Source organism: Pelmatolapia mariae, linkage group LG15 (genome assembly GCF_036321145.2).
Source record: "Pelmatolapia mariae isolate MD_Pm_ZW linkage group LG15, Pm_UMD_F_2, whole genome shotgun sequence".
NCBI lineage: Eukaryota > Metazoa > Chordata > Actinopteri > Cichliformes > Cichlidae > Pelmatolapia > Pelmatolapia mariae.
The window spans coordinates 19768796-19792781 of NC_086240.1; the positions used below are offsets into that span (position 1 = coordinate 19768796).

Sequence of the window (23986 nt, forward strand, 5' to 3'; positions counted from 1 at the left end):
GGAGTCTGGGGAGAGAATTATCACTCCACAGATCACCCACCAGTATTCTCTCTATTACTGGTGGGTGCGCCATTTTGCCAGTGCCGGGCAGGTGGAAACCGAGTGGCACTTGAGGCCCCAATAAACGCACTCACCGGCGGCGAAATGGCGTTGGCATTCCGCGGGCAAAAGCCGTGAGCATCCCAGCTGCATGGGCTCCTCCTCCTCTTCACCGAGGTCAGACTCGCGCGGCCCGCAAGCCACTGTGGAGGCTCCATGAAGTCCCAGGGGTTCATAACCCAAGCGTGCATGTGAACTCCGGTCCGCGCGTACTCGAACATCCACTCGAATACACAGAGTTATAAGGGCATCTAGAGAGGAAGGCAATTCACGAAGCATCAGTTCATTTTTGAGTTCATTATTGATGAGAGTGAGTAAGCGTTGGCCAGCGGTGGCTGCAGTGGATTCTTTGTCAAACACACTTTTAAAATTATCAAGGAAGTCAGAAAAAGACATTTCAGGGGTAGCGTGAAGCACTGCCTGCGCCATGTCAGTGAGCGATCCTAGAGTAACTGTACAATATAAGCAATTTTAGCACTATCATTAGAAAAATCTTACGGCTGCTGACAAAACTGGAGAGAACATTGAGTGAGGAAGCCAGCACATTTACCAAGTTCTCGAGAAAAAGCTCTAGGTGTAGGGAGAAATCTGTCTAACAGAACAGGTGTAGAAGCTGGTGCTGTGGCACTTGGGGTGCGGCGGCGGGTGGATTCACCGCCAGAGGTGTTCGCTGGGATACAGCCTGCGTGAGGTTTGCAGGCTCACCTCGAATATGGGTAAATATCTGCTCATGATGCTCCAGCATTGCCACCAATGTGACGAGAGTGGGGGTCGAGGCCGCGGAATCTGCTGAGTCCATTTTGTGGCTGGATGATTCTGTCACAAGTGGTAGCGGAGACTCAAGCACAGAGTAACACAAGTTAACAACATAACTGATTGTGAACTGTAATGTGATTACTGAATAAAGAACTGCATTACCTAAAAAATAGTGTTTGTTCACCCAACACTAGTGAGGTCAATGGGCACGTAAGTTTTCTTTTTTTGTGATAATAAATAACGGGCAGTAATCAGCTGTCTCACTATGGGGTTAGAACGATGCCACCTAAAATGAAACTAAAAAGAAATATTGTAACTGAAATAAAAATACTGAAAAATCTTGTATTGAAAGTGAAAAAAATTGATAGTGAAAAATGATTAATTGAAACTTTACATTTTTTGTTTTCGCTTACAATTTTTTTTTTTAGTTTCAATTAATTTTTTTTCAGTCTCAATCCATTTTGTTCAGTTTCAATTTGCTGGCACTGTTTTGGCGTCCAGCGGCGTGCTTGATTTGCATTTATTTACATTATAGTGACTGTAGAAAATAACGACGACTTAGCGGCTGCAGTCACAGACAAACTTGTATGTGTCTGTTCGGGAATGGCAGATGCTGAGAGGTCCAACGTTTACATTACCGACTGTTTCAAACTGACAGCCTGATGTGTTCTTCAGTAAACTGGACTACCCGACAGAAGGACCTGATTTTCGGTAAGTTAAATGTGTTTGTAAGCTAATCCATAACTAACGTCCTTAGCTAGCTAGCTAGCTAAGATGAGCACTCAGCTGTCGGGGAAACTTGTTTTGTAAAGTTCATTTAGCTAATCTGTGCAGGTGAATGAATTTACCCTGACTAAAATCAAGATTAAACCACTGGGCTGCTCAGTCACTAACTACCGTTACTGTATTATTATTACGAGTATTATACTGTAAGAGCATCAGGCTGGACTCTGCTTCAGCTCCTGTGCAGAGCTGATTATTAAATATGTGCAAACAGCAGCATGTTTTCTGTTTCTTGCCACATCTGTAAAGACAGTAACACCAACTTTAAAAAAGCTGGCACTTCAGCAACCTCTCAGTAACTACGGATTAAATATCCGTCCATCCATCCATCCATCCATCTTCTTCCGCTTATCCGGGGCCAGGTTGCGGGGGCAGCAGCCTAAGCAGAGAAGCCCAGACCTCCCTCTCCCCAGCCACCTCCTCCAGCTTGTCCGGGGAAACACCAAGGCGTTCCCAGGCCAGCCAAGAGATATAATCTCTCCAGCGTGTCCTGGGTCTGCCCTAGGGCCTCCTCCCAGTGAAACATGCCCGGAACACCGCGGCCAGGAGGCATCCTTGTCAGATGCCTGAAAAACCTCAACTGGCTCCTTTCGATGTGGAGGAGCAGCGGCTCTACTCTGAGCCCCTCCCGGATGGCCGAACTTCTCACCCTTTCTCTAAGGGAGAGTCCAGCCACCCTTCGGAGGAAGCTCATTTCCGCCGCTTGTATCCGTGATCTCGTTCTTTCGGTCACTATCCACAGCTCATGCCCAATATTTGAGGGAGATTAACCAGTAAATTGAGCGTTGCTCTCTCTTCACCACAACGGACTGGTACAGCGTTCGCATCACTGCAGCCACAGCACCAATCCGTCTGTCAATCTCCAGGTCCCTTCTTCCGTCACTCGTGAATATAGACACACAATACGGTAATATTATATTGAAGCATGGTACGTATTACTCTGCGAGGCTCCTGACTATGGTAGCCGTAATGCTCCAACACTCCATCAAAACATTTTGGCAGATTTTTGAGCTCCATGTACCACAAAATCAATTTGCGGTCAGTAAGCACAACCAGAATTCATACATAAAGCACACTTTTGAGAAAATTAAAGGATTTTAAGTGTGCCTTATAGTCCGAAAAATACATTACTAAAAAAGTTCTTGTGCTTAAAGTGCTTCACTGAGCTGAAATTTAAAATTAAAATATCTCAAGATATATAAAAGAAAAAGAAAGTCAAAATTAAAAGTGCCTCAAAGGATTCGAACTGAACATCTCAATATCTGAACATCTTACCTTGGGCATGGGCACCAGAGAGGTTCCACCCTTGACTATCTCTGATTGGTTTAGACCATAATGTGTGTCTGGGCATAATGTGTGTCTGTTGTTGACCACACAGAGACTTTCAGAGTTCGACTGGTGCAACCTAGGATTTTTTTGGCAGAACATTAGCACATTGGTGGAATGTGCAGATGTCGCCATGCACTGTTGGATTATTGTGGGAATTCCCTATGTCATTTCCCCTTTTTGCGCGACCAGTTCCCGATCATCAGTCGTATAGTCGCAAGAAAATCAAACCTGTTTGAAATCCTGTCGCCCTTGTGAGAGTATCGTGTGTGCAGCGTGTGATCTGGGCACAAGCGATGGAAGCACAACTTGTATAACTTTGGCAAGCTTATCCAAGCCTTTTCGATGTGACCTCACAAAATTATCACGACCACAACAACCATGAAGAGTTGGAGGGACATTGCTGCTCAATTGCAGCTGCCTGGTCAATGTTCTTACTAGAGATGGACCGATCCGATATTACGTATACTGACCTAAATTACTGGATTGGATATCGGAGAGAAATAAAAAATGTAATCCGATCCATTCAATATCACAAAAGCACCTCACAAAACTTGCGACATAGTGTAACCCAGCTCATAACCTTAGCACGTCGGAGGAGTATGCGTCTCGTGATAGAGCGGCTGTGGCGTGCGAGACCTCTCGGCGGTCTGGTTGAGCATTTGGAGCCTCGCTACGTGCTTCCAAACCGGCATTTAAAGTTATCCCAGAGAAGTAAAGCAAGTGTGTAAGTTCATCTCTGAATGTTTGTAAAGCATTCCCAGCGAATGCTGGGAGTGACTGCCTCTCATTCTCGCCCTCTCCTGCTGGTACTTCAATCATGAAACTGATCAATGATCAGCTGATCGGCTTTTCTGTCGCGATTCCCATCTCTCTTGTTTGTTTATCGCCCACTTTGCGCCAGAAAGAGGAAACCAGTGGATAAACAACAGCAGCGCGTTTAAGCTTGATAAGCTGTTGTTAGAATTTATTTAATATTACTTTCTACACCAGGATCCTTTTCTACATAGCTGATGGCTGGTAACTGCGCAGGGGCAGGTCTAGCAAAGTTTTGCCAGGGGGCAGGTAGGGAATTAACAGGGAAAGGGGGGGTACAAAGAAATACTTTTCTTTCTTATTCTCATTTAAAATGTCTAGCTTTTAATAAATAATTATCTGAATCTTACAACCAAGTTTTCATCTGATGTAAAATTTATAGAAATCCATTATTGTATATAGGAACTATTAAGTCAAATTTATAACCTACTAAGCTATAGTACTTTTTCCTTTGGGAAGATACCGTCTGTGCAATCTGCAATTCTGTTGAAGAAAGATGTTGAATCTATTTAATTATTGTAGAAAAAGTATTGATTTCTGTGCTTTTTTTTTTTTTTTACACTTGCATTAAATTAAAGTCCATTACGTCAATTAAGCATTATGAGGCGGAGGGTGGGGGGTGGTTCCCTATTTTTTTTTTTTTTGCTAGGAGTTGGCAGCCCTATTAGTTAGGTTGCTTAATATTTCCACTAAGTCCTCTTTAAAATACCAGACTAGGAAGGATGGTGTAGGTTTAAGTTTATTAGATTGATCGGTATTGCTGATCTATGAAAAATGTTGGATGCAGTGTATTTTTTGCATACAGGTATAACAGAATAGCTTTAGTTTTGTTTTGTTTTTTAACTTGACTATGAAGTTATACAAAATGCAGATATTTAAAGATATTAAAAAAAACATTTTATAGATTAAAAAATACGCTATATCGGATTTATATCGGTATCGACAGATATCCAAATTTATGGTATTGGACATAAAAAAGTGGTATCGTGCCATCTCTAGTTTTTACATTAGCAATTTAGCAAAGTTGATGGTGGTGGTGTGTGTATCTGTGCGAGTGAAAGACCGAGAGGGAGAGAGAGGGAGCACGAGATACAGATTTTGTGTTATCAGCTTCATGTTATGGACGCACAGTGTGAGCACTCAGGTCGCATCAGAGCATTGGGCCGTATAGTGTGAGACTATTGCATCATGACCTACGAACTTCTATACCCCTGTGATTCAGTCGTACAGTTTGAGCAGGAGCTGAATAACGCAACTGAAAAAATCGCACACTGTATGCCCAGCTTAAGCAGCACCTTCATGATTGGTTTAGGCCATGATATGGGCATAATGTTGTCTGCTGTTGGCTACACAGAGACTTTCAGACTTTTTTATTTTACTCGAATGGCTGGTCACACCGGTGCGACCTAGGATTTTTTTTTAGTTGCACCATTGAGAAGTTAGATTGCATTTGCAACCAAATTGGTCGCCCTCTAGAGGACCGCAAGGCTCTTCTGAATCGCTCTTTCTCTGGTCCCTCACCCAGGACCAATTTGCCATGGCAGAAACCCCCGGACAACATAGCCCCTGGGATCCCTGGGACACACAAACTCCTCCACCACGATAAGGTAGCCATTTGCGGATTAAATAGAAAAGCCCAATGTTTATGTACTAAAAGTAACTACTTCCGTTTGGCAGCTTAAGTTACAATGTATGTTTAATTTTTCCACTGATTAACATTTTTAGCACTGACTTAGCATTATTATTTCTTGTTCAATACCCAGACAGCAGATCAACACTGCTGATAATACCCCCGTATGTTGGTGACCAGAATGCAGCAGCAGACTGGACCAGGACTGAAACCTGCTCCATCATTTCATCTTTGCAGATCTCCATTTACAAAGCACAACCAACTCAAAGGTAAACATTATATTGGAAAATCTGTTAGTATATAAGGCTTAAAAAAATTAAACAACTCATATGTCAGCTGTCAGCAAAGCTGTAGGACTGAAAAATGTAAGAGAAGAACTTCAGATCCTGAGTGTGTGAGAACAGAGAAGGATCAGCTTTATTTCAGAGTTTAGAGATAAACTTTTTCAGTTTGTGATGATTCTGTTCCCTTTGTGATTACAGAAGCTGCCCTCAGATTGGGACCTCAGCATCACCCAGTGACAAGAGACAAATCATCCTATATCTTCATTCTTTGTAGCAACTCCAAAACTGATCAAAAGACTACAACAGTTGAGGTACCGCATGATGTGCTGTCAGTAAAAGCTGCAGCTGTTTACAGATAAAGTTAAAGACAAAAAGTCAAAATGATTAATCACCCATGTAACTGTGTCACCATATATCAAGATTAACAGTACCTCAGTTTGGTGTTTCAGAAAGGTGCTGATCTCAAACATGCACAACTTCTGTTTTAAACACTTAATGTAGTCAGATGTTTTCCCTGATAATTCATCATCACTTGTATGTTGAACTAAAAACTTCTGATCTGGAATTCTGGAATTCTTTCACTGTTTTTTTGCCAATAGTGTGTTATTTATCATAAAGTAATCCGGAGACATTCATACCAGAGATTATTTGACATTGTTTTAATCCACGGTGGCTGGGCATGGGACAATTAGCTGATAGGGATCACCTGCTGAGGTATATGTGTATCCAGAGGTGGCTTTTCAGCTGTTTAAAGACCTACTAAAAGCAAGCTAGCTGAGCACTGGAAGAGAGTGGCTCCAGACATGAAGAGGAACACAAGAAGGCCAGGTGAAAAAGACGGACCCACTGCCTGATCGTGGGGGTGCGACGCTTCATCTGGAGACGGACCGGGTCAGCGTGGCGTGGCGACCCAGTCCCGACAGCAGGAACGGCGACAGTAGGAGACAACGCGTGTGATTGGCAGCAGGGCAGAGGTATACCTGTGCCTGCATTTGTGAGTAGTGTCTCCACTGTTGTTCACCGGGTGCAGCCATGTTGGGAGAGGGTCGCCATGGCTATAAGCCAGCACCGCTTCCGGGACGATTGTTTTGGCCCCTATTTGTTTGCAGAATGCGAACTGGGCTGGGATGTGATGGGCCCAGTTAAGGGACGAGAGAGGGACAGGAGGCTCCTCCTCGTCTGTCTGGGACGAGGCTGGCATGGACCCCGCTCTGGAGTAAAAAGTTTCTGGCCTGCTGGTGGACCCATAATGAACATTCTTCTGGGGTTGTGGGACAATTACATCAGGGAATTTTAGTGCATGTAGAAAATTGTATTTTTAAGGGTTTTAGAATTATTTTATCTAGTCTCCGTGGGAATTTTAGCATATGGAGAACATTTTATTGTATACTTTTTTTCTTAGTATTTGGGTTGTTTTATTCCTACTGTCCGCCTCGGGGAATAAACTGTTGCTGATCAGACCTGCTTCATCTTTGAGCCCTTGGTATCTGACTCGCTCGCTCCCCCGTTGTATCTAAAGAACCATCCTCCTGTGTAAGACATTCTGGCGCGACAGCTTTAGTGTCTACATTACACACACTTTTTGGTTTAAAAAAAAAAAAAAAAATCCTGGAAATGACCTATATGTGAGAAGCATAGATAACTTTTTAAAATGCAGATTTTTTTTCATTTTTTTTTTTTTTTACCAATCAAAATAATTAAAAGTATAATTTTCCCATGCAATTACTAACCTAGTCATCTCCTGCACGGTCTGTTTTGGGGTCTGGGCTTGTCCTTCCCAGCGTTCATGAGACTGCTTTTGCTGCACTGCGTTATGAGTTATGCTGAACACTTTGTGCTAACCTGTTGATGGGATCTTGTGCCGCTGCTACAACACTGGCCTCCAACTCTCAAAGAGACACGGGTATCCCTAAATTTAGCAAATATTAACTGCAGGCTAGCTTGCTACAACGAATAAGCTAATGTTAGCATTTTACCACAACTTCACCTGATGTAGCTAAGAAAACTAAACTTATGTCTAGTTCAGTGGAATAGCAAAGAAAGATGAAGAAAAAATGATTACTTAGCTGCGGTTTAGAGGCTCCACCTGAAATTGAAGCAGCCATTGAAAGAGACAAGCACTAGTGGTGTCTATGATGTATACAATACATGCGGGTCAGAATCCCCCCCCCTCAAGCGTGCCCTCAGACACCAAAACAGTGCCAGCAAATTGAAACTGAAAAAAATGGATTTAAACTAAAAAAATAAATAAAAATAAATTGTAAGCGAAAAAAAAAAATTGTAAGCAAAAACAAAAAATATATCAGTTGCAGTTTTAATTAATTGTTTTTCGCTATCATTTTTTTTCACTTCCAGTACAAAATTTTTCAGTACATTTATTTCAGTTACCATATTTTTTTTTTTTTTTTCAGCTTCATTTTAAGGTGGCATCGTTCTAACCCCGTATCTCTCCAATTAGTCATTCATGCTGTGGGCTGCTTCACTGTCTTGCTCTGCAGTTGGTCCTATTCCTCTCTGAAGGTTCAGCAAAGCAGTTGGTGGTGATTTAAAAACTTCAGGTTTAACCACATCTGGTTTAGTTTAATAATAATCTTGGACTGGCCACCTTTTTTGTTGTAAATTTCAGTCCATTGTGGTGTGAATTTGTGAACATCAGTGTGTCAGCAGGAAAGTGTAAATATTGATATGAATGAACTGAATGTGTAAGAATGTGATCTGCGGAAACACTGTTTGAGCGTAAGTGGGTATGTAGGCTAAAGTGCCGTCTCTTCCTTTTGATGGCTTCATCATCCAATGAATGGGTGAGAAGTAGATTCAGAGTAAAAGAGAGAAAGTAGGCAGATGTGGAGGGAGATCTAGAAATCGAGCACAGGAACTAAAAGGACAGCGAGACAGAGAGGAGGATGTGGAGATGGGGAGGAAAGAAAGAGGACAAGCTGTCTGCTGCTGATGGGATCCTCCTCTGCCGCCTGGTTTGCAGTCTGGTTGCTTAGCAACTGCAGTGGCCTAAAATAACCTGCCAGGGGACAGAAATAGACCAAAGATATATGGACAGATTGTCTACTCTGTGTGTGTGTGTCGTGAAGTGGTTTTTTAGCTTATTTGATTCATGTATGACTTAACTGTCCTTCTAGAAGTGTCCTCACCTGATCTATACCAAAAACCTGATTAGTTCTGCGCATGTGCAAAAGTATGAGTACTTCCGGTCACGACTGTAGTTTAAAACTAGTAATTACCTTGCTGTTGTTGTTTTGATGTATATTATGTTCACACTGATATCAGTGTTATATAATCCTGTCAGAGTTTTTCCTGAGTTAAATTGGGCCTTTGTATATCTTTAGCTATACATACAGGTAGAGATTATAAACTACATTTATCATTATTTAATAAGTAATCATGCAAATGTGGTTATTTTTAGTTACTTTTTGCAACTAATGTAAGTTTTTCTTTTCACAATAAGAAGCAGACTCCCAACCCACAATGGGAAGTTGCTGTGACAATCAAATGTACAGCTGTATCAGTTCAACACCACTGCTGGCTTATATACTTCCCGGTAAAGCAAATCTCACTTTGGGAGATTAGCAGCTTTGGGTTTGTTATGGTTAAACTACAGTGGTTTGAAGATGGACTAAAAAAATACAAATTACTGCTTCTTATCTTGTTGTTTTATGGAAGTTATTTAAACTGTAGCAAAACTTAAAAAATTATGACTTTAAATTTCAAAGTGGGGTCATTTAAAACTCCGGCTGTATATTTATATCTGCTGTAGTGATGTTTTAAATTGTAAAAATATTTTTATTTCAGCTTTTTATAGTTTTGTACAGTAATTGGCCCTTTGTTGTGGCACAGATAACTGAAAAATCTATTGGTTGTTTGTCTCAGATTTTTATTGCAATTTTCAACTTTTAATCACTGCATCTGATGTGCAGTCAAGTTATGGTTAACAGCCTTAAAGTAGTAAGCATGCTGCAGAAGCCTTGAAACAGATACTTCATTCTAAATTGTCAGAAAACAGTTCAGTTGATGGAAATCACTTTATCTCCTTTTTACATAAAATTACTTAAAGCATAATTAGTTATATATAAATATTTTAAAATGTCTGTCAGAGATAAAGGTAGTTGTATAGGGACAATGCCTTTGTTGCTTGAAGGTTAACAAAGTACCAGTCACAAATTGAAATGGAATGCCTTTTACATTGAGAATATTTGCTCACCCTTCTGCACACTCATATTTTCTCTCCCTGCTGAAGAAATGATCCAGTTTAACCTTTGCCTTTGCTTAAGATTTCAGGTTTTCAGGACCATTAAGAGAATTAATGTTTTCTTAGAGGAACCATTACTGTTAGGAACCTTAGGAAAATAACACATACCATCAGCTATGTAGCTGCCTACTAATCTCACTGGTTAAACAATTTGTTTTAAAGCACATCACATACTTGAGTCCATTTTTGAGTGTGTGTTTCTCCGACCGTATGTCACGACAAAGGCATATGGACAACACATCAGGCACGCTGGTGCAAAGCCATTACCCAGTGCTCTAACTGGTTGCTAAGCTGATTGTCAGGGAAGTGACATCAGAATGTTTAGTCAGCACTGGAGGCAGTTGCTGAGCAGTTTCTGCACCTTAGCAACCACTCCAGTGTCCCTGTAACACTAGGTCCTGCAGAGAAGAGCGAGGGGTAAAAAAACAAGCATGACAGCAGGAAGTACACGGTGCAGCAGTAAAGATGATATACAGTATTGCAACAGGATGTCTATTTTTTCCTCATTGAGACAATCTACTGCCATGAAACATTAAAAAAGTCACAATACCATTAAACAAATGTGAACACTTTGAGGTAGAAGAAGTATTGACATATTACAAGTATTTTTCTTCTGTATTATCCAAATTTGACATCTAGTAATACTGTCTCTTTTTGTAGTCATATAACGTCTTCTGAGTGGTAAATGTGGAACCCATAGTATATTTCATTACAAAATGTAAATAATTAACTTTGCACGAACTTTGTGGGGCTTATTGATGTTGATGATGATCAATATTTCTGTGTGAATTTAGTTTTTATTTTAATGCATTTTAAAAATTAGTTTCATGTTCAGTTTTAAAATCTGTTTTGAAAAAGTTATTTTTACACCTAATTTAAGTTTGTAGTAACTTTAACACAGTTGGACCAAAATATTTAAACTCATGGAATTTCAAGATTCCATAAAGTCTAAAGTGGGGTTAGTTTGTAATGTAATTCTTTTTTTAATTGACTTCTACATCATAATTTTACAATTTTGGAGTAAAACTGAAATTAAGAAACTGTGTTATTAAAGTTTGTTTTTAAATGTGATTGATTATTGTATATATGATATTGTGTCTGTTTTCCAGAAAAATATTTTAAATTTTACAAGGAAAATTACTCAGCCCTGAACTGAATAAAGAGCTATTTATTTAGTGAGGAAAAAAAGAACATTTAAACCCTAAGGAAATATTATCTTAACCTACTGAGAAAGCAGTGAACACATTTGTTATAATCTTAGTTTTTTCTCTCTTATCTTAAACAAGCTTTGAACAAGTTGGGCAAACCTCTGATTAAAAACGAATTTGCCCCTAACTGATACATTTAAAGCTCCTTGCTCTGCTTCAACAGTACAAGAGACTAATGTTTCTCTGTGGTATCAGTGACATTTATTTAATTTCCGCCCGAGGCAGCGATGCACATAAAGAGTGCTTGGATATGAATAAAAAAACCCTGTAATGAGAATCTCTTCAGCAGGAAGAGCGCAGCCTTCTGGCTAAACTAAAACACCCTTAAACCTAAAAGCATAATTTGGATGAAACCACATTAAAGTTGGAGCAGGTGCATCTTATTTTGTTTGGCTCTCTCATATGTCTTCTTGGGTTCATTGAAAACTTTGGAGCAACCTCTGCTTCTGAGCAAGTCACACTTTGCATTGGGATCATGTAAGAAAAGAGAATGACTCCATTATTGTCCAAAAGGTTATCAAATACTTCCAAAAATGCAGGGAGGCAGGGAAGGAAGGGAATCCCAACATAACACTCCCAGCTGCCCAGGAGAGATAGAAACAGGTGAGGGTCAAATTATAATCTTTTAATGGGTGATAAGAGTTTTTATAATCAATGTAAGAAAATAAGAACAAACAGGAGAACTATGGGCCAATTAGTGACTTTCAAAATAAAACTAAACATCATCCTTGGTCATTGCACTCTTTTTTTTTTTTTTTTTTTTCCTCTTCTCTTTTCTTTAACCCCCAATTGTTTGAGGCCGAAAGCTGTCATTCTCCCTGATCCCGATTCTCGCAGAGGTCTTATACCCTTGAAAAGGGATTGATCCTTCTCACAGTTCCCAAGTGATGCTCACAGCCAAATGTCTGATTTGGGGGATTTTTCTCTAACTATTATAGGGTCTTTACCTTACTATATAAAGTACCTTTATGAGACCATTGTTATCAATTGGCACTATATAAACAAAGTTTAACTTAAAATAAAACTAAAAGAAACTCCTAACAGAGCTATATTTAGAAACAAACTGGTTTTTAAAATAATAATAATTTGATCCCAAACTGAATTTGAAAGTTTGCTCACTTACAAACACATGAACAGTATCTAGTTTACCTGGTAGGTTCATTTTAATGGAAAGGGACATAATATCAACAAAAGAATCCAGAAAAAACACATTTCATAAAAGTTATACATTGATTTACACTGAGTGAGTATTTGATACCCTACAACCCAGCCAGAATACTGGCACGTAAATTACAGTCAATTACAGATAGTCCTAATCTGAAATTGTTATGTTTATGAAGTCCACATGCTTACAGAATCCGATTCTTCCACTCGTCCATTCTCTACTCGACCCACTGTGTTGGGAGGAAGAAAAATGACCTAAAGAACACCATCCCCAGAATCAAGCATGGATGTGGCTGTTTTTTCTGCTAAAGGTATAGGATAACTTAATCAAAGTGAGGGACCAGTGAGAACCACCTCCTCTCAACCAGAACGCTAAAGATAGGTCATGAATGGGTTCATTTCTTTGTGAGTAAGCACATTTACAAATTCAGCAGGGAATAAAATAATTATTTCCCCCCCCCACTGTAAGGTGCTCCACCAAAAACTTTCTTGTGATTGCTTTTCTTGCTTGCCCGCAGTTTGCATGGGTGATGCTGACTTGTCTGCAAACTGCTCACCAAGCAGTAGTGCAACTGTAAAAGAACCAACCGCCTTCAAAGTAAAATTGTTGCCTTTTGAACACTCCCAGCCCAGGAGAGAGAGAAACATGGGTGATATGTTTGAAATGTTTGCTAGAGCGGTGAGGTAGAAATTTCACTTTGAAAGCAAACATTCTCCATCTCTGATTTGAGTCGCACTTTTCCAATTTAGTAGTTAGCTAATGTTTGCAGACAAGTCTGCATCTTCCATAGCAATCTGCTAGTAACCAAAGCAATCACAAGGTTTTTGATGCAGTGCCCTCTTTGTGACTGATTTCCCCTAGCCATGGCAAGCAGCCGCCAGCAATCAGTCCTGTAATACACATTTTTCCCTACTTTCAGAAAAATTATGGTTCTGAAATGGTTCTTCAGATGTCTTCATGGTTCTTTAAAGAACCATTGTTTGAAAGGTTCTTTGTGGCACCAAAAAAGGTTCTTCTATGGCATCAGTCTAAAGAACCACTTTTGGTTCCAGCTGGCACCTTTATTTTTCTGAGTGTAGTGGCCAGAGGTTGCAAGGGTCTTTTGGCCTGTGTGATTAAAGCCTAACCAAACCAAAACCATTTAGTTGGACCTCTCAAATAAATTACTACATCTCTTTCTGGGCAAAAGTTTCCCATAATGATATTTCACACAGGGAAAGACCCAAATTCAGGAAAGATGTAGAGTAGAGATAAAGACACACAGTCTGAATCTTTAATCCAGAAACAGGCAGTGAGGCAAACAATCCAGTAGCAGCAGGCAAAGACAAAGACTGTGAAGCAGTTCAAAGCATTATACACAAAAGGATCAGTAGGCAACAAAAGCTGGAAAACAATGAATTATACTAGAAAAATGAGGAACATGCCTTGGAAGTTTGACTGGGAAAGGCACAAGACAACTCCTCTGGCCATTGAGGAGTAAAAAAGCGGTAAAAAAAAAAGGAGGTATATTCACTTAGGAGACTAATGGGAGACAGGTGTGACAGACTAAACACAGGTAACACTAATGAGATAAACAAAGCTGTTATTTCCCCCATCACATTCAGCGTGTTTAATTTATAAAATCTGTAAATACCTGTTATAGTAATACTGTCAAACAACAGACTCCAAGCAAACGCAGTTCACTGGATCTATATCCAGACTAAAAGAATCCAGATGTGACAATCCACATAACAGTTTCACCATGTATCTCATCATAAAATTGGCTTCTTTCACTAGTTTTACTGATTTAGTCGTGGCAAACAGCCCCATAAAGTTTAAGTGCCTCAGCAGTCCCCGATGTTGTCTCATTTATCTCGATTAACAGAAACATTACATTTGTGGTTTCCTATTTTAAAGAAACTTCACAACATTTAGAGGTTAATGTGTACTTTCTTGTGACATAATTATTTTTAATTTCAGTGCTGAATGTGTTGCATGTCTCCATCTGTTTTCATTTATCACAGCAGAGTTTCGCTGTCCATAGTCTGAGGTGTCTTTTTGTCCTCTCAGAGCACGCTGCATGACTGTTTCACACTTTCATGTATCACAATTTTGAATCATTGGGATTGTTTGAAGTTGCAATTCATAACAAGTAAAACTGCATACCTAAGTCCGAGGAAAGCCACTGTTGTCACACCACTGAGCTGCCAACATTTTCACCATAAGGACATTGTAAAAGTGTTGTTTGGTGTAATATAAAAAAAGAGAAATTAATGTAGGCAAATTTCATTTCAGCTCATCGTCACACAGAGCACTGTGGTGTGCTTTAACACCCAGCACACACAGGTGCAGCAAGCTATTTTTATTCCCTATATTTTTGTAAAATTACACCACTGCTAGTCTACAACTCAGGTCTACCAACATCCTTCTTTGTCGCTGATGTGACCTGAGCAGAGGAAGCTTAGAAAACAACCTAGATTAATTCATTTTGGTTCAGATAAAGGCGCCTACACGCTTTGTGATTTTTGCACTGTTTTCTGCAAGAAACACTGTGTGAAATTGATCTATTGAACTCGTGTAGGACATTAATTTCGATGCCTGTAGACTATACAGTAACAGTATGTGCTGAATTGGGGCAAAGGTACATCACTGTTCAATGCTACGACCTCAGAGCTGGGTCATAATAACAGTCGGGGGACACATACAAACAAGGCTTCAGCTGTTGAAACCTCTTTATTGTTGAAATCACAAATATTTTGTATTTCCACCCTTGAGGATATTTGAAAGTGCATGGGATTTTTCCCAACCAGTCTACATGTGTTTTGTGGACTTTGACCACATCTCTTGGGTTGTCCTGTTTGGGAGTGGGATATCAGTCCCATTGTTACAGGGAATAAATCTCAGTATAGCTGTAGTTAGAGCTCTGTTTGCATTGCTGGGAATAAGTCAGACTCGTTCCTGTTGGGCTTTGGACTCCTCTAGAGCTGCCTTTTGTCACTGTTTCTGTTCATAATTTTTATGGACAGATATTTTAGGTGCAGCCAGGTAGTGGGGTGTGTCAGGTTTGATGGGGTCATAGTCATGTCTCTGTATCTTGCAGATGTTGTAGTCCGCCTAGCTTCATTGAGTAAAGACCTTCAGCTTACATCGGGAAGGTTTCGAGGTTTGTATTGAGTTTCTGGGCAGATAGACTGACAGGCCTGTTGTCATGTAGATGCTGTACTGGTCTGTTGTGGTCAAAAGAGGCAGCAGCGTGTTAAAGCAAAGGTCTCAATGAACTTATGGGTAGTAACCAAAAATTTGAGGTACAGCAGAAAAGAGCTTCCTTTAACAGATGCCTGGGCTCAGTTTTAGAGATGGGCGAGGGCTTGGTCATTTTCATATTCAGGGTGCTCCTTCACATCAAAGGGAGCCAGTTGAGATGATTCAGACGTGTGAACACAACACTTACTACATGCCTCCTAGGTGTTTCTAAGATATTCATCTGGGTGGAGAGCCCAGTGCAGATCCAGGGCATGCTGGAGAGATTATGTCTCTTGTCTAGTTTGGTTTCCTCCTGAAAGAGCTCGAGGAGATGCCTGGGGAGAGGGAGGTCTCGGCATCTCTGGTTAGACTGGTGCCTCTTGTGAGCTTGATAAAAAGCAGAAAGTGAATGTATAGAAGTTTTATTTCTACCTTCTCCCTTTGTGGTTATTTGTTTGTTTGTTTTTTTCTACCTCTTCATGGCAGTATCTAGGTGAACAGCTCTTAAAAGAACTACACCTCTGACAGAATATCTTAAATATTTAGAAAAATTAAACAGAATGACAAAAAATGCGACTCAACACACAGCTACATATGGTAAGAATTGCTCAAAAGATTGATTAAATAGTAATGTAACTAAAATAAAGGCTCTCAAAGGGTAAATTGTGGAACAAAACACATCAAAATGCAATGTCAAAAAAAGCTAAATATATAACAATAAAGTGGCACTATAAAGAAAAGTTGTTTAATAAATTCGAAAAAGCAGAATAAATAAAATTACTTACTAAATGTAGTTAAAAAACAACAAGCACAGTAAATGTCAGATGGCAATAAAGTGGCTTAGTATAACAGCCTTCTGGAGCTCTGTGTCCATGCTTAGATCAATCGTGAGCAGGTCTGGTAGTACAACATCCTGTCTGCGTCACAGCTGGAGTTCATGTCTGCAACCATGTAATTTACTGGTTTTCTCTTTCACATTGGGCTCATTTATAGATATAGAACTGCTTTGTTCAATCAGGACATGGTCAAGCTTTAAATTCCTTGTTTTAGTAGCGTGTTTATCTCTTTTCCTTTTTCTTTAAAGGTAAAAAAGACATAAAATGTGTGAAATGTGGCTTTTTTAAAACCAGGAAACAACTTAGTTATTAATACTGCTATGGTGCCCTGTGTTCATTACATCCTGTTTTTCAACTTCTGCCCTGAAGAGCTTCTTAGCCACATTGCCCTTAGTCAGTGTTGCTTTAATGCGGTCTTACTGCTGACATCAATTATAACTTCATACAGTCTTCGTTGAGTTTTTGATGTGGGTTCTCTGTAATTTCACAGAGTGAAGATGGTGCAGACCAGGACAGTCCAGAGGAGGGGACACCGGCGAGCCCCCGCAACAAGCGCAGAGTGGGTCGTCCCAGCAGGAAACGCAAACAGCTGCTTCCTGTGAGTACTGTACTTAAAGCCTGATGGTGTTTTGTGCTTTAAACTGCAGAAGAATGATTGATTATCTGTTCACCTATTTTAAAAAAAACCCCCTCTCTAATCTGCAGAGGTTTGCTAAACATGCATGCACTACTTTCCTTCTTATTCATTCACACCTGCGAGCTGCCGTGCATCAGCTGTAGTCAAATCATATCATACAGAAACACACTGATCTGGAGGCGCATTTACTGCATTAAGTGTCACATTTGAGTGTGTCTGACATAGTAGCTTGTGTGGGTTGCTTTTTTCTGCTTCAGTGTGTTACAGAGAGAGACTTCTTTCTTAATCAGCAGTGTATCTTTGAAAGGGGTAGTCCCCTACACATTGACTGTTTGCAGATGTAGTCATTGCATTTGCTCTCCCTCCACATGTAATGGCAGTTTAATACACTCATCAATTTCTGGTCAGCATGGCTCCAGCCCCCACATTTTCCACATACCACTTAAAGTCTGGCTGGAACAGAAGTTAGATCATCTCTAGCATCAGTTAAAGTCATAAAAATATGACTTTAGGTTGGTGGATTGCTCAGAAGTGGGCATGACTTGAATGCATGAAGCACAAACTGACTGATACTGAGCTGTAGAAAAAAGGAGTAGGAGGAGGATAAAGGACTCAACAGTTGTGAGCAAAATTTTTGCCACCTAAGATCCAAACACACTCCTCCACCTATGATATCCTTCCCAGCCTCTGCCAAATGCAAGCCAACAGTTATCACTAAGGTTAGTTTAATGTCCCAAATCATATTTTATTGGATCATTGTAAGATGAGTGCTCACATTTTGCAAGAAAAAGACATTATGTTTGGCATTTAAATGATTAGCACTGGGTTATAGAAGTAGATTTTTTTTCATCCATCTATTCATTTTCCTGTGTTTATCCAATTCAGGGCTGGAGCCTGTCCCAGCTTTGGCAGGGCAAGTCCAGGGTGACCTGTCCAAGGTGGGTGCACCCTGGACAGTAACATAGAGTTGCAACTTAACAGCCTGCCTGATGTACTTCTAGCTTAGATGTAATGACACTTTGCTGTTTTTAAACAAATATCTAGTTTGTTAGCGCTTCGATGTGGGTATGAAACCAACTCCAATTTCTTCCAAACCTTGTGCTAACTTTGCATTACCTGGTAACCTGTGCTGTGTGGGCAGATATAACAGCAGATTTAACTCTCTGCACTTCTACATCCTCCATCTGTCTTCACTGTTCTTGAATGCTTCACCAACCTCTTCCCAACAGTTACCTGGCTAGTTAGCATTACCCAGCATGCCGTTTGGTGATGTCATTTTGCAAATGTGTTATTAGTGATTTTTCCTAATAACACTTACCAGAGTTAGTGTTGTGGCAGTGATTCTTGTCTTACAGTAATAAACGTATAATGCATTTAAACCACTTGGAAAGCCTCAGCATGCACTTTATCTGTTCACCAGTAGAGTGGGATTTTAAAAATTTTAATCATGAATGAAATTATGGTACATTTGGAAAGTCAGGCACTAACAGCCACCCAGCCTCATATAGTGATGTGAATTTTTGAACTTTTCTCCAGCAAAATATGTATTAAAAAAAAAAAATTCAGGTTAAAAATTTCAGGGAACCAGTGCTTGTTTCTGGTACTTGTTTCAGAAACTATTGTATAAAAACATTTTAGTTTAAGACTGTGACACCTGGAGTGGGTGTAAAATGTATTTAGTCCCAGTTTTTAAACAGAACTTAAATGTGTTTTTCAGTAATGAACATTTAATGTCTTATGAAGTTATGAGGGACCACAAATGCTAGAAAAAAGGTGACTTAACAAAACAAGAGATTTCAACCCACCCCTGTGTATTTCAAGGGTCTGTCAATCAGGAAAAATAGTGATACTTACAAGGAAACATTTTCCATGACTTCTTTAAATATGTCAAACAATCTGCTAATTTTGACAGTGCCTGGTGGAAAGCAGGACCCACATTTATTATGAGAATGTTGCTGCTGTATTTGTCGTTTACTTTTACCCATTGTGACTATGCTCCTTACTACTCCTTTTCAAGCTTTACTCTGAGTTTGAACTGGCATCCATCCAATCTCTCTTAGTCCAGCAGTAAATAACCTGTGACTCGTGTTACAGAGCTGCATTAGCACTGTAATAATTACACTGTGTGGTATATTTCATCACTAGCACTGACTTCAGGTCTTTGGCAGTTCCCCTCTGTCATATTTCTCTCAGCATTCATTCTCTAACCGCTTACTTTGTGTGTGTGTGTGTGTGTGTGTGTCTTTGTGTCTTTGTACCGACTGAACTCTGTGGCAGAATCAGCAAGTCAATATAGCTGATCAAACAGCCCCAGACAAGAGGAATACTGAGTGAACTACTCAGAAGGAAAGAGTGTGTATTATCTGTGTGTGTGTGTGTGTGTGTGTGTGTGTGTGTGTGTGTGTGTGTGTGTGTGTGTGTGTGTGTGTGTGTGTGTGTGTGTGTGTGTGTGTGTGTTGATATCCTTGCACGGACCAAAAACCTTTGTTGTGAGGTCATTTAGGCAGGTCCTCACATTTTATAAGGCAATAGGTGGGTTAGGATTTGGTTTCAGCGCACAAAGGGTTGTAGTTATGGTTCATTGTGATGGTTGAAGATTAGGATAGATTAGATTGTCAGTTAGTGCCCTCATAAATATAGAAAAACCAACGTGTGTGTATGTTTGTGGATATGCATGTGTGCAGGAGAGCAGGTCTGATCATGCTTTGATGTCTGAGCCCTGACAAAGCGAGCAGGATTAATGTGGGTCCTGTCAGACACAGGCACACAGTCACACACTCACACACAAATGTGTTTCCATAATCTCTGTGGGGTTTACTTATTGACACTGAGCATTCCCTTAACCTAACCCTAACGATCACAAGTGAATATTTAAGCTTAACTTTAATTACTTTAAACAGGAGAAAAAAAATCAGATTACTCAACCAGTCTGAAAGTAAGAAAACAGACATAACTGACAAATCATCAAATCATATTTTAAATGTCCGTGAACTGTGTGGCATTTTGTACAGCGTATATGGAGCAACCCAATTCCTACATCATTACTGCCTCAAAACTTGTTAGTTTCCATCTCACTACATCTTCTAGTGGCGGGTGGTGTTGCAATATCTTAGTAACACCAGTAAAGTTCTTTAACCGACTACCCTACAAATACACAATGTAATGACTGAGCTGCAACATTACAAACTGGCGATGTTGCTAACTTTGCTTTGTGGCTGAAAAACAAGCAGACAAACTTTTCTACAATGTTTAACCTAATTCTAAATGTTATTATTGTATTACCCTAATTTAATATTTCTACAATGTGTAATACTGCAGTGCTGTACTACATACATATCCAGGATGTCTTTTCCTTCTGTGGCTTCTCTTAATAACTTCAGCAATCAAGCTAAGTGGTTATATAAAGGTGGTTATCAATTGATAAATCAGCCCAGGTATTCCTAATCTTGGCTTGCATGTACAGATCTAGTAACTGTAGAACAATTTTACAAAGGAAGATAAAAGTATAACATTAGAAAAGTACAGATGTTAAATATGTAATTCAGACTGAAACCAACAAACAAAGCTGCTGCACACAAATCAGCTGTGTGTGTCTGAGAGATAAAATATAGTACTAAAAGTACTGTGTGTGTGTGTGTGTGTGTGTGTGTGTGTGTGTGTGTGTGTGTGTGTGTGTGTGTGTGTGTGTGTGTGTGAGTGAGAGAGAGAGAGTATGTGTGCTCTGTGCACTTTAGTTAGTAAGACTGGAAAAGTGCTCTATAAATAAAGTTTATTGAAACGACAAAAGAAAGCCAACAGAAATGCCTACTCTGTATCAAAGTTAACAGACTGATTTGGATTACAGTCTTTTTGATATATAATTACAACTGCATGTTCAATTAAGTTGTAAGGTTGTTTATATATGTATGTGTGTGGTTGTGTGTGAGGCAGTTTTAGCGTTGTTCTTTCAGCTGCAGTGGTCTAAGAACAAGTGAAAGAAGCTGAAAGAACAACAAATACAAAACCAAGCATCAAACCACTTACCTACATTTTATATAAGACGGCAAGTAAAAGGCTTAAGTGCCCTGTTTTCACTTATAAAACAAGTTTAACTTTCTTTGCAGCCAACAGGAAAATATAGCAAGGAATAAAGTTGCTTATAAGGATTGCTATCTCGTATTAATTTTTGTCAGAGAAAGTCAAAACTGTAAACTACCTCTAAAAGACCCCTCTTCTAACTGTGCACTTAGGACCACAGACTTTTCCAGCAATGGTAACGCCTTTTTCCACAGAACTGATTGGTCATTAAGCTGGTTTTGTACTTGCTGCTGTCTTACCTCGCGCATAACCTACTGTAGGTGTGCAGCATAAGTTGGCATGGGAATGTACCCCCTATAAGAATTCATCTAAAAACTCATGATTAAACCTGAAGTTATCTATTGGAGCCAACTCATCCTCTGGGCTTTACTTTTTTCTGTTAGTAATGTGAAACTTAAGCAGACATAGGAGAGCTTTTATGTATAGCAGGGGTGGCCAACTCCAGGCCTCAAGAGCCGGTGTCCTGCAGGTTTAAATATCACCCTGGGTCAACACACCTGAATCAAATGATTAGTTCATTACCAGGCCTCTGGAGAACTTCAAGAAATGTTGAGGAGGTAATTTAGCCATTTAAATCAGCTGTGATGGATCAAGGATACATCTAAAACCTGCAGGACACTGGCTCTCGAGGCCTGGAGTTGGCCACCCCTGATGTATAGGCTAGCATTTATTTGGCCGACTTGCAATGGATAAACAATGCATCATCATCATCGAATTGACTATTTACACACATCCCTGAAGTTTTATGCTCCCTGTAGTGAGACAAGTCCTCCAAGGTTGGTGTGCACTCAGGTTAAAGTCCCCACCAGGACATACAAATATGAAAAGCACAAATACACAATCACACCGTGGAGTCTGACCAGGAATTGTGTGGATCTCCAGGGTGGAGCTGTCAGTAAATATATAGAGCGAAGATGGGTCGAGAAAGCCTCAATTTCTCCTCTCTCTCTCCACTTGTTCTCTTCCATCAAAAGTAACCACACTCTCGCCTGTACACACATAATATTAGAGTAATGATGATGGTTTAGTGGATGATTAAATTGGCCTTTGTCTTTGTTTCCTTCATCATTTCATTGCTTTGTTTTCCTGCTGGTTAGTATTTTTTTCTAAGTTAAGATAGTATTCCCCCTCCTCCTCCTATTTCCTCTCTCATTTTGATCCCATTTCTTCCTCTCTGCTTCAACCATGTGTGGAGCAGCTGGTGGGTTATTATGCATGCCTGTGTGTTACTGTAGATTAAAGTAGCTTGAAGTACAGTAGGACTACAGAGTTATATTGGAACACTTCCCAACATTTATGCAATGCTTGTACATGAAAATCCCCCTCAGTTTTTTATAAATAATGAAACTCTCCTTGCACTATAATAACTAGATTCAATCTTAAGTTATGCTAAACTATAATTATTTAAACTGCTTGGCTCTTAGCTCAGTCAGACTATGCATGTCAACCAGACCTTTCGATTCACTTTTGGTGCATGTGGAGTTTCGTTTGGTTTCTTTTGGTGTTTCCGTTTTGCATCCAGACCACAAAAAGGTCACAGATGGATTGCGAACAGATTGTGGTTGGCATGTCTGACAAAAAAGTATCATGACATGTGGCTGGTGGATAAAAATGACAATTTTGGTTTCAAACATTTAAAATAGCAAGCAAAAGATCGTGTTTTGTTGAGTTTCTATGTGCAGTCATATAAATATAATCGACTCATATAAAAGTCAAAAATCTGCCAGAAAACACTCAAACTTTACCTGATTATAATGAGTAAGGGAAACAATGTCAGGTACAAAGTGTGGTCATTTTGTTTGTGTTCATTATACCTCTACATCTATCACAGATATCATAAAAAGTGCCATAAATTAATGGCACTAATGCATTTCTCTGTCACCTGACTGTGAGGAAGAATTAAGAATTAAAAAAGATAAAGGACACATTTTGGGGAAATGTATATTAAAAGTGAAACCTATATACAGCAGTGTAGATGTGAAAGATAAATAAATAGATAAATAAATAAGTAGATAGACCAGCTTGTGAGTTGTACATGGACAGTAGTGGAAATGACCAACGGTAGCAGGTATGACAGTAGTGCAAATGGTTGCAATAAAGTGCCAAAGACAGTCAACAGCATTTAAGATGTGAATGTAACTTGTGAGAGTGTGTTACAGTACAGGGGTATGAACTTAAATTATTGAAAAACAAAACCTATACTTTAAAAAACAACAACCCAAGAACATGCACAGTTGTGTAAAAGAATGTTTTCAGAGGATTCTTGAGGTATACTTGATTTAAAAAAAACTAAGTACGCCCCCATGATTATAGAACCACCTTTAGCAGCAACAAATTAAGTCATCATTTTCAGTATGACTTTATCAGTTTACTTTATCTGCTGTGGAGGAATTTTGGCCCATGTGTCTTTGCTATGTTGCTTCATTTTATTGAGGTTTGGAGGCATTCACCTATGCACAGCTCTCTTAAGATCCTGCCATAAGATTCAGCCATTCTGTGTAGATTTGCTACTTTGTTCTGTTGTATCACCCAGTTGCAAACTCAGTAAATATAGTCACATTAATTTGTTTCCAGTTACTGTATAAAATGTGATTTAAGAAATTGTAGCTAGGCTTTTAAGCAGTATTACATTCTTTCCATGCAAAACCTCTGTGTATATGCGGCTTCTGATTAGTAATTGGACACTTAATTAATTTGCTGTCAATGAAAACAGAGTATATTGACTGCTACAGACGACTTTTTAGGAGATAAGCCTTTTTTTTAATGTCTTCATTTATTAATGTATATTTTAATTTTCAAATAATGAACATGCGCCTGTATGAAGATTCAAATAGCGTTAATAGAGGTTTTGAATCTTTCCAACTTTATTGAAGTTGCAATTCTGTG

General features: G+C 39.5%; 1 protein-coding gene across 8 annotated transcripts in view; it reads left to right on the forward strand.

Moving 5' to 3' along the window:
• The window catches only part of LOC134643295 (DNA (cytosine-5)-methyltransferase 3A-like), a 101624-nt gene that overhangs the window by 17227 nt on the left and 60411 nt on the right, over positions 1 to 23986 (forward strand). For 3 of the 8 annotated variants that reach the window (XM_063495586.1, XM_063495590.1, XM_063495592.1), the window contains exons 3-7: positions 1466 to 1566; positions 5306 to 5387; positions 5544 to 5679; positions 5893 to 6005; positions 16877 to 16984. In XM_063495586.1, the coding sequence (XP_063351656.1) occupies positions 5577 to 5679; positions 5893 to 6005; positions 16877 to 16984 (324 nt within the window). In that variant the 5' untranslated portion in view covers positions 1466 to 1566; positions 5306 to 5387; positions 5544 to 5576. The remainder of the gene's footprint in view (positions 1 to 1465; positions 1567 to 5305; positions 5388 to 5543; positions 5680 to 5892; positions 6006 to 16876; positions 16985 to 23986) is intronic. The other 5 variants (XM_063495591.1, XM_063495593.1, XM_063495594.1 and 2 more) reach the window with 3 other exon arrangements.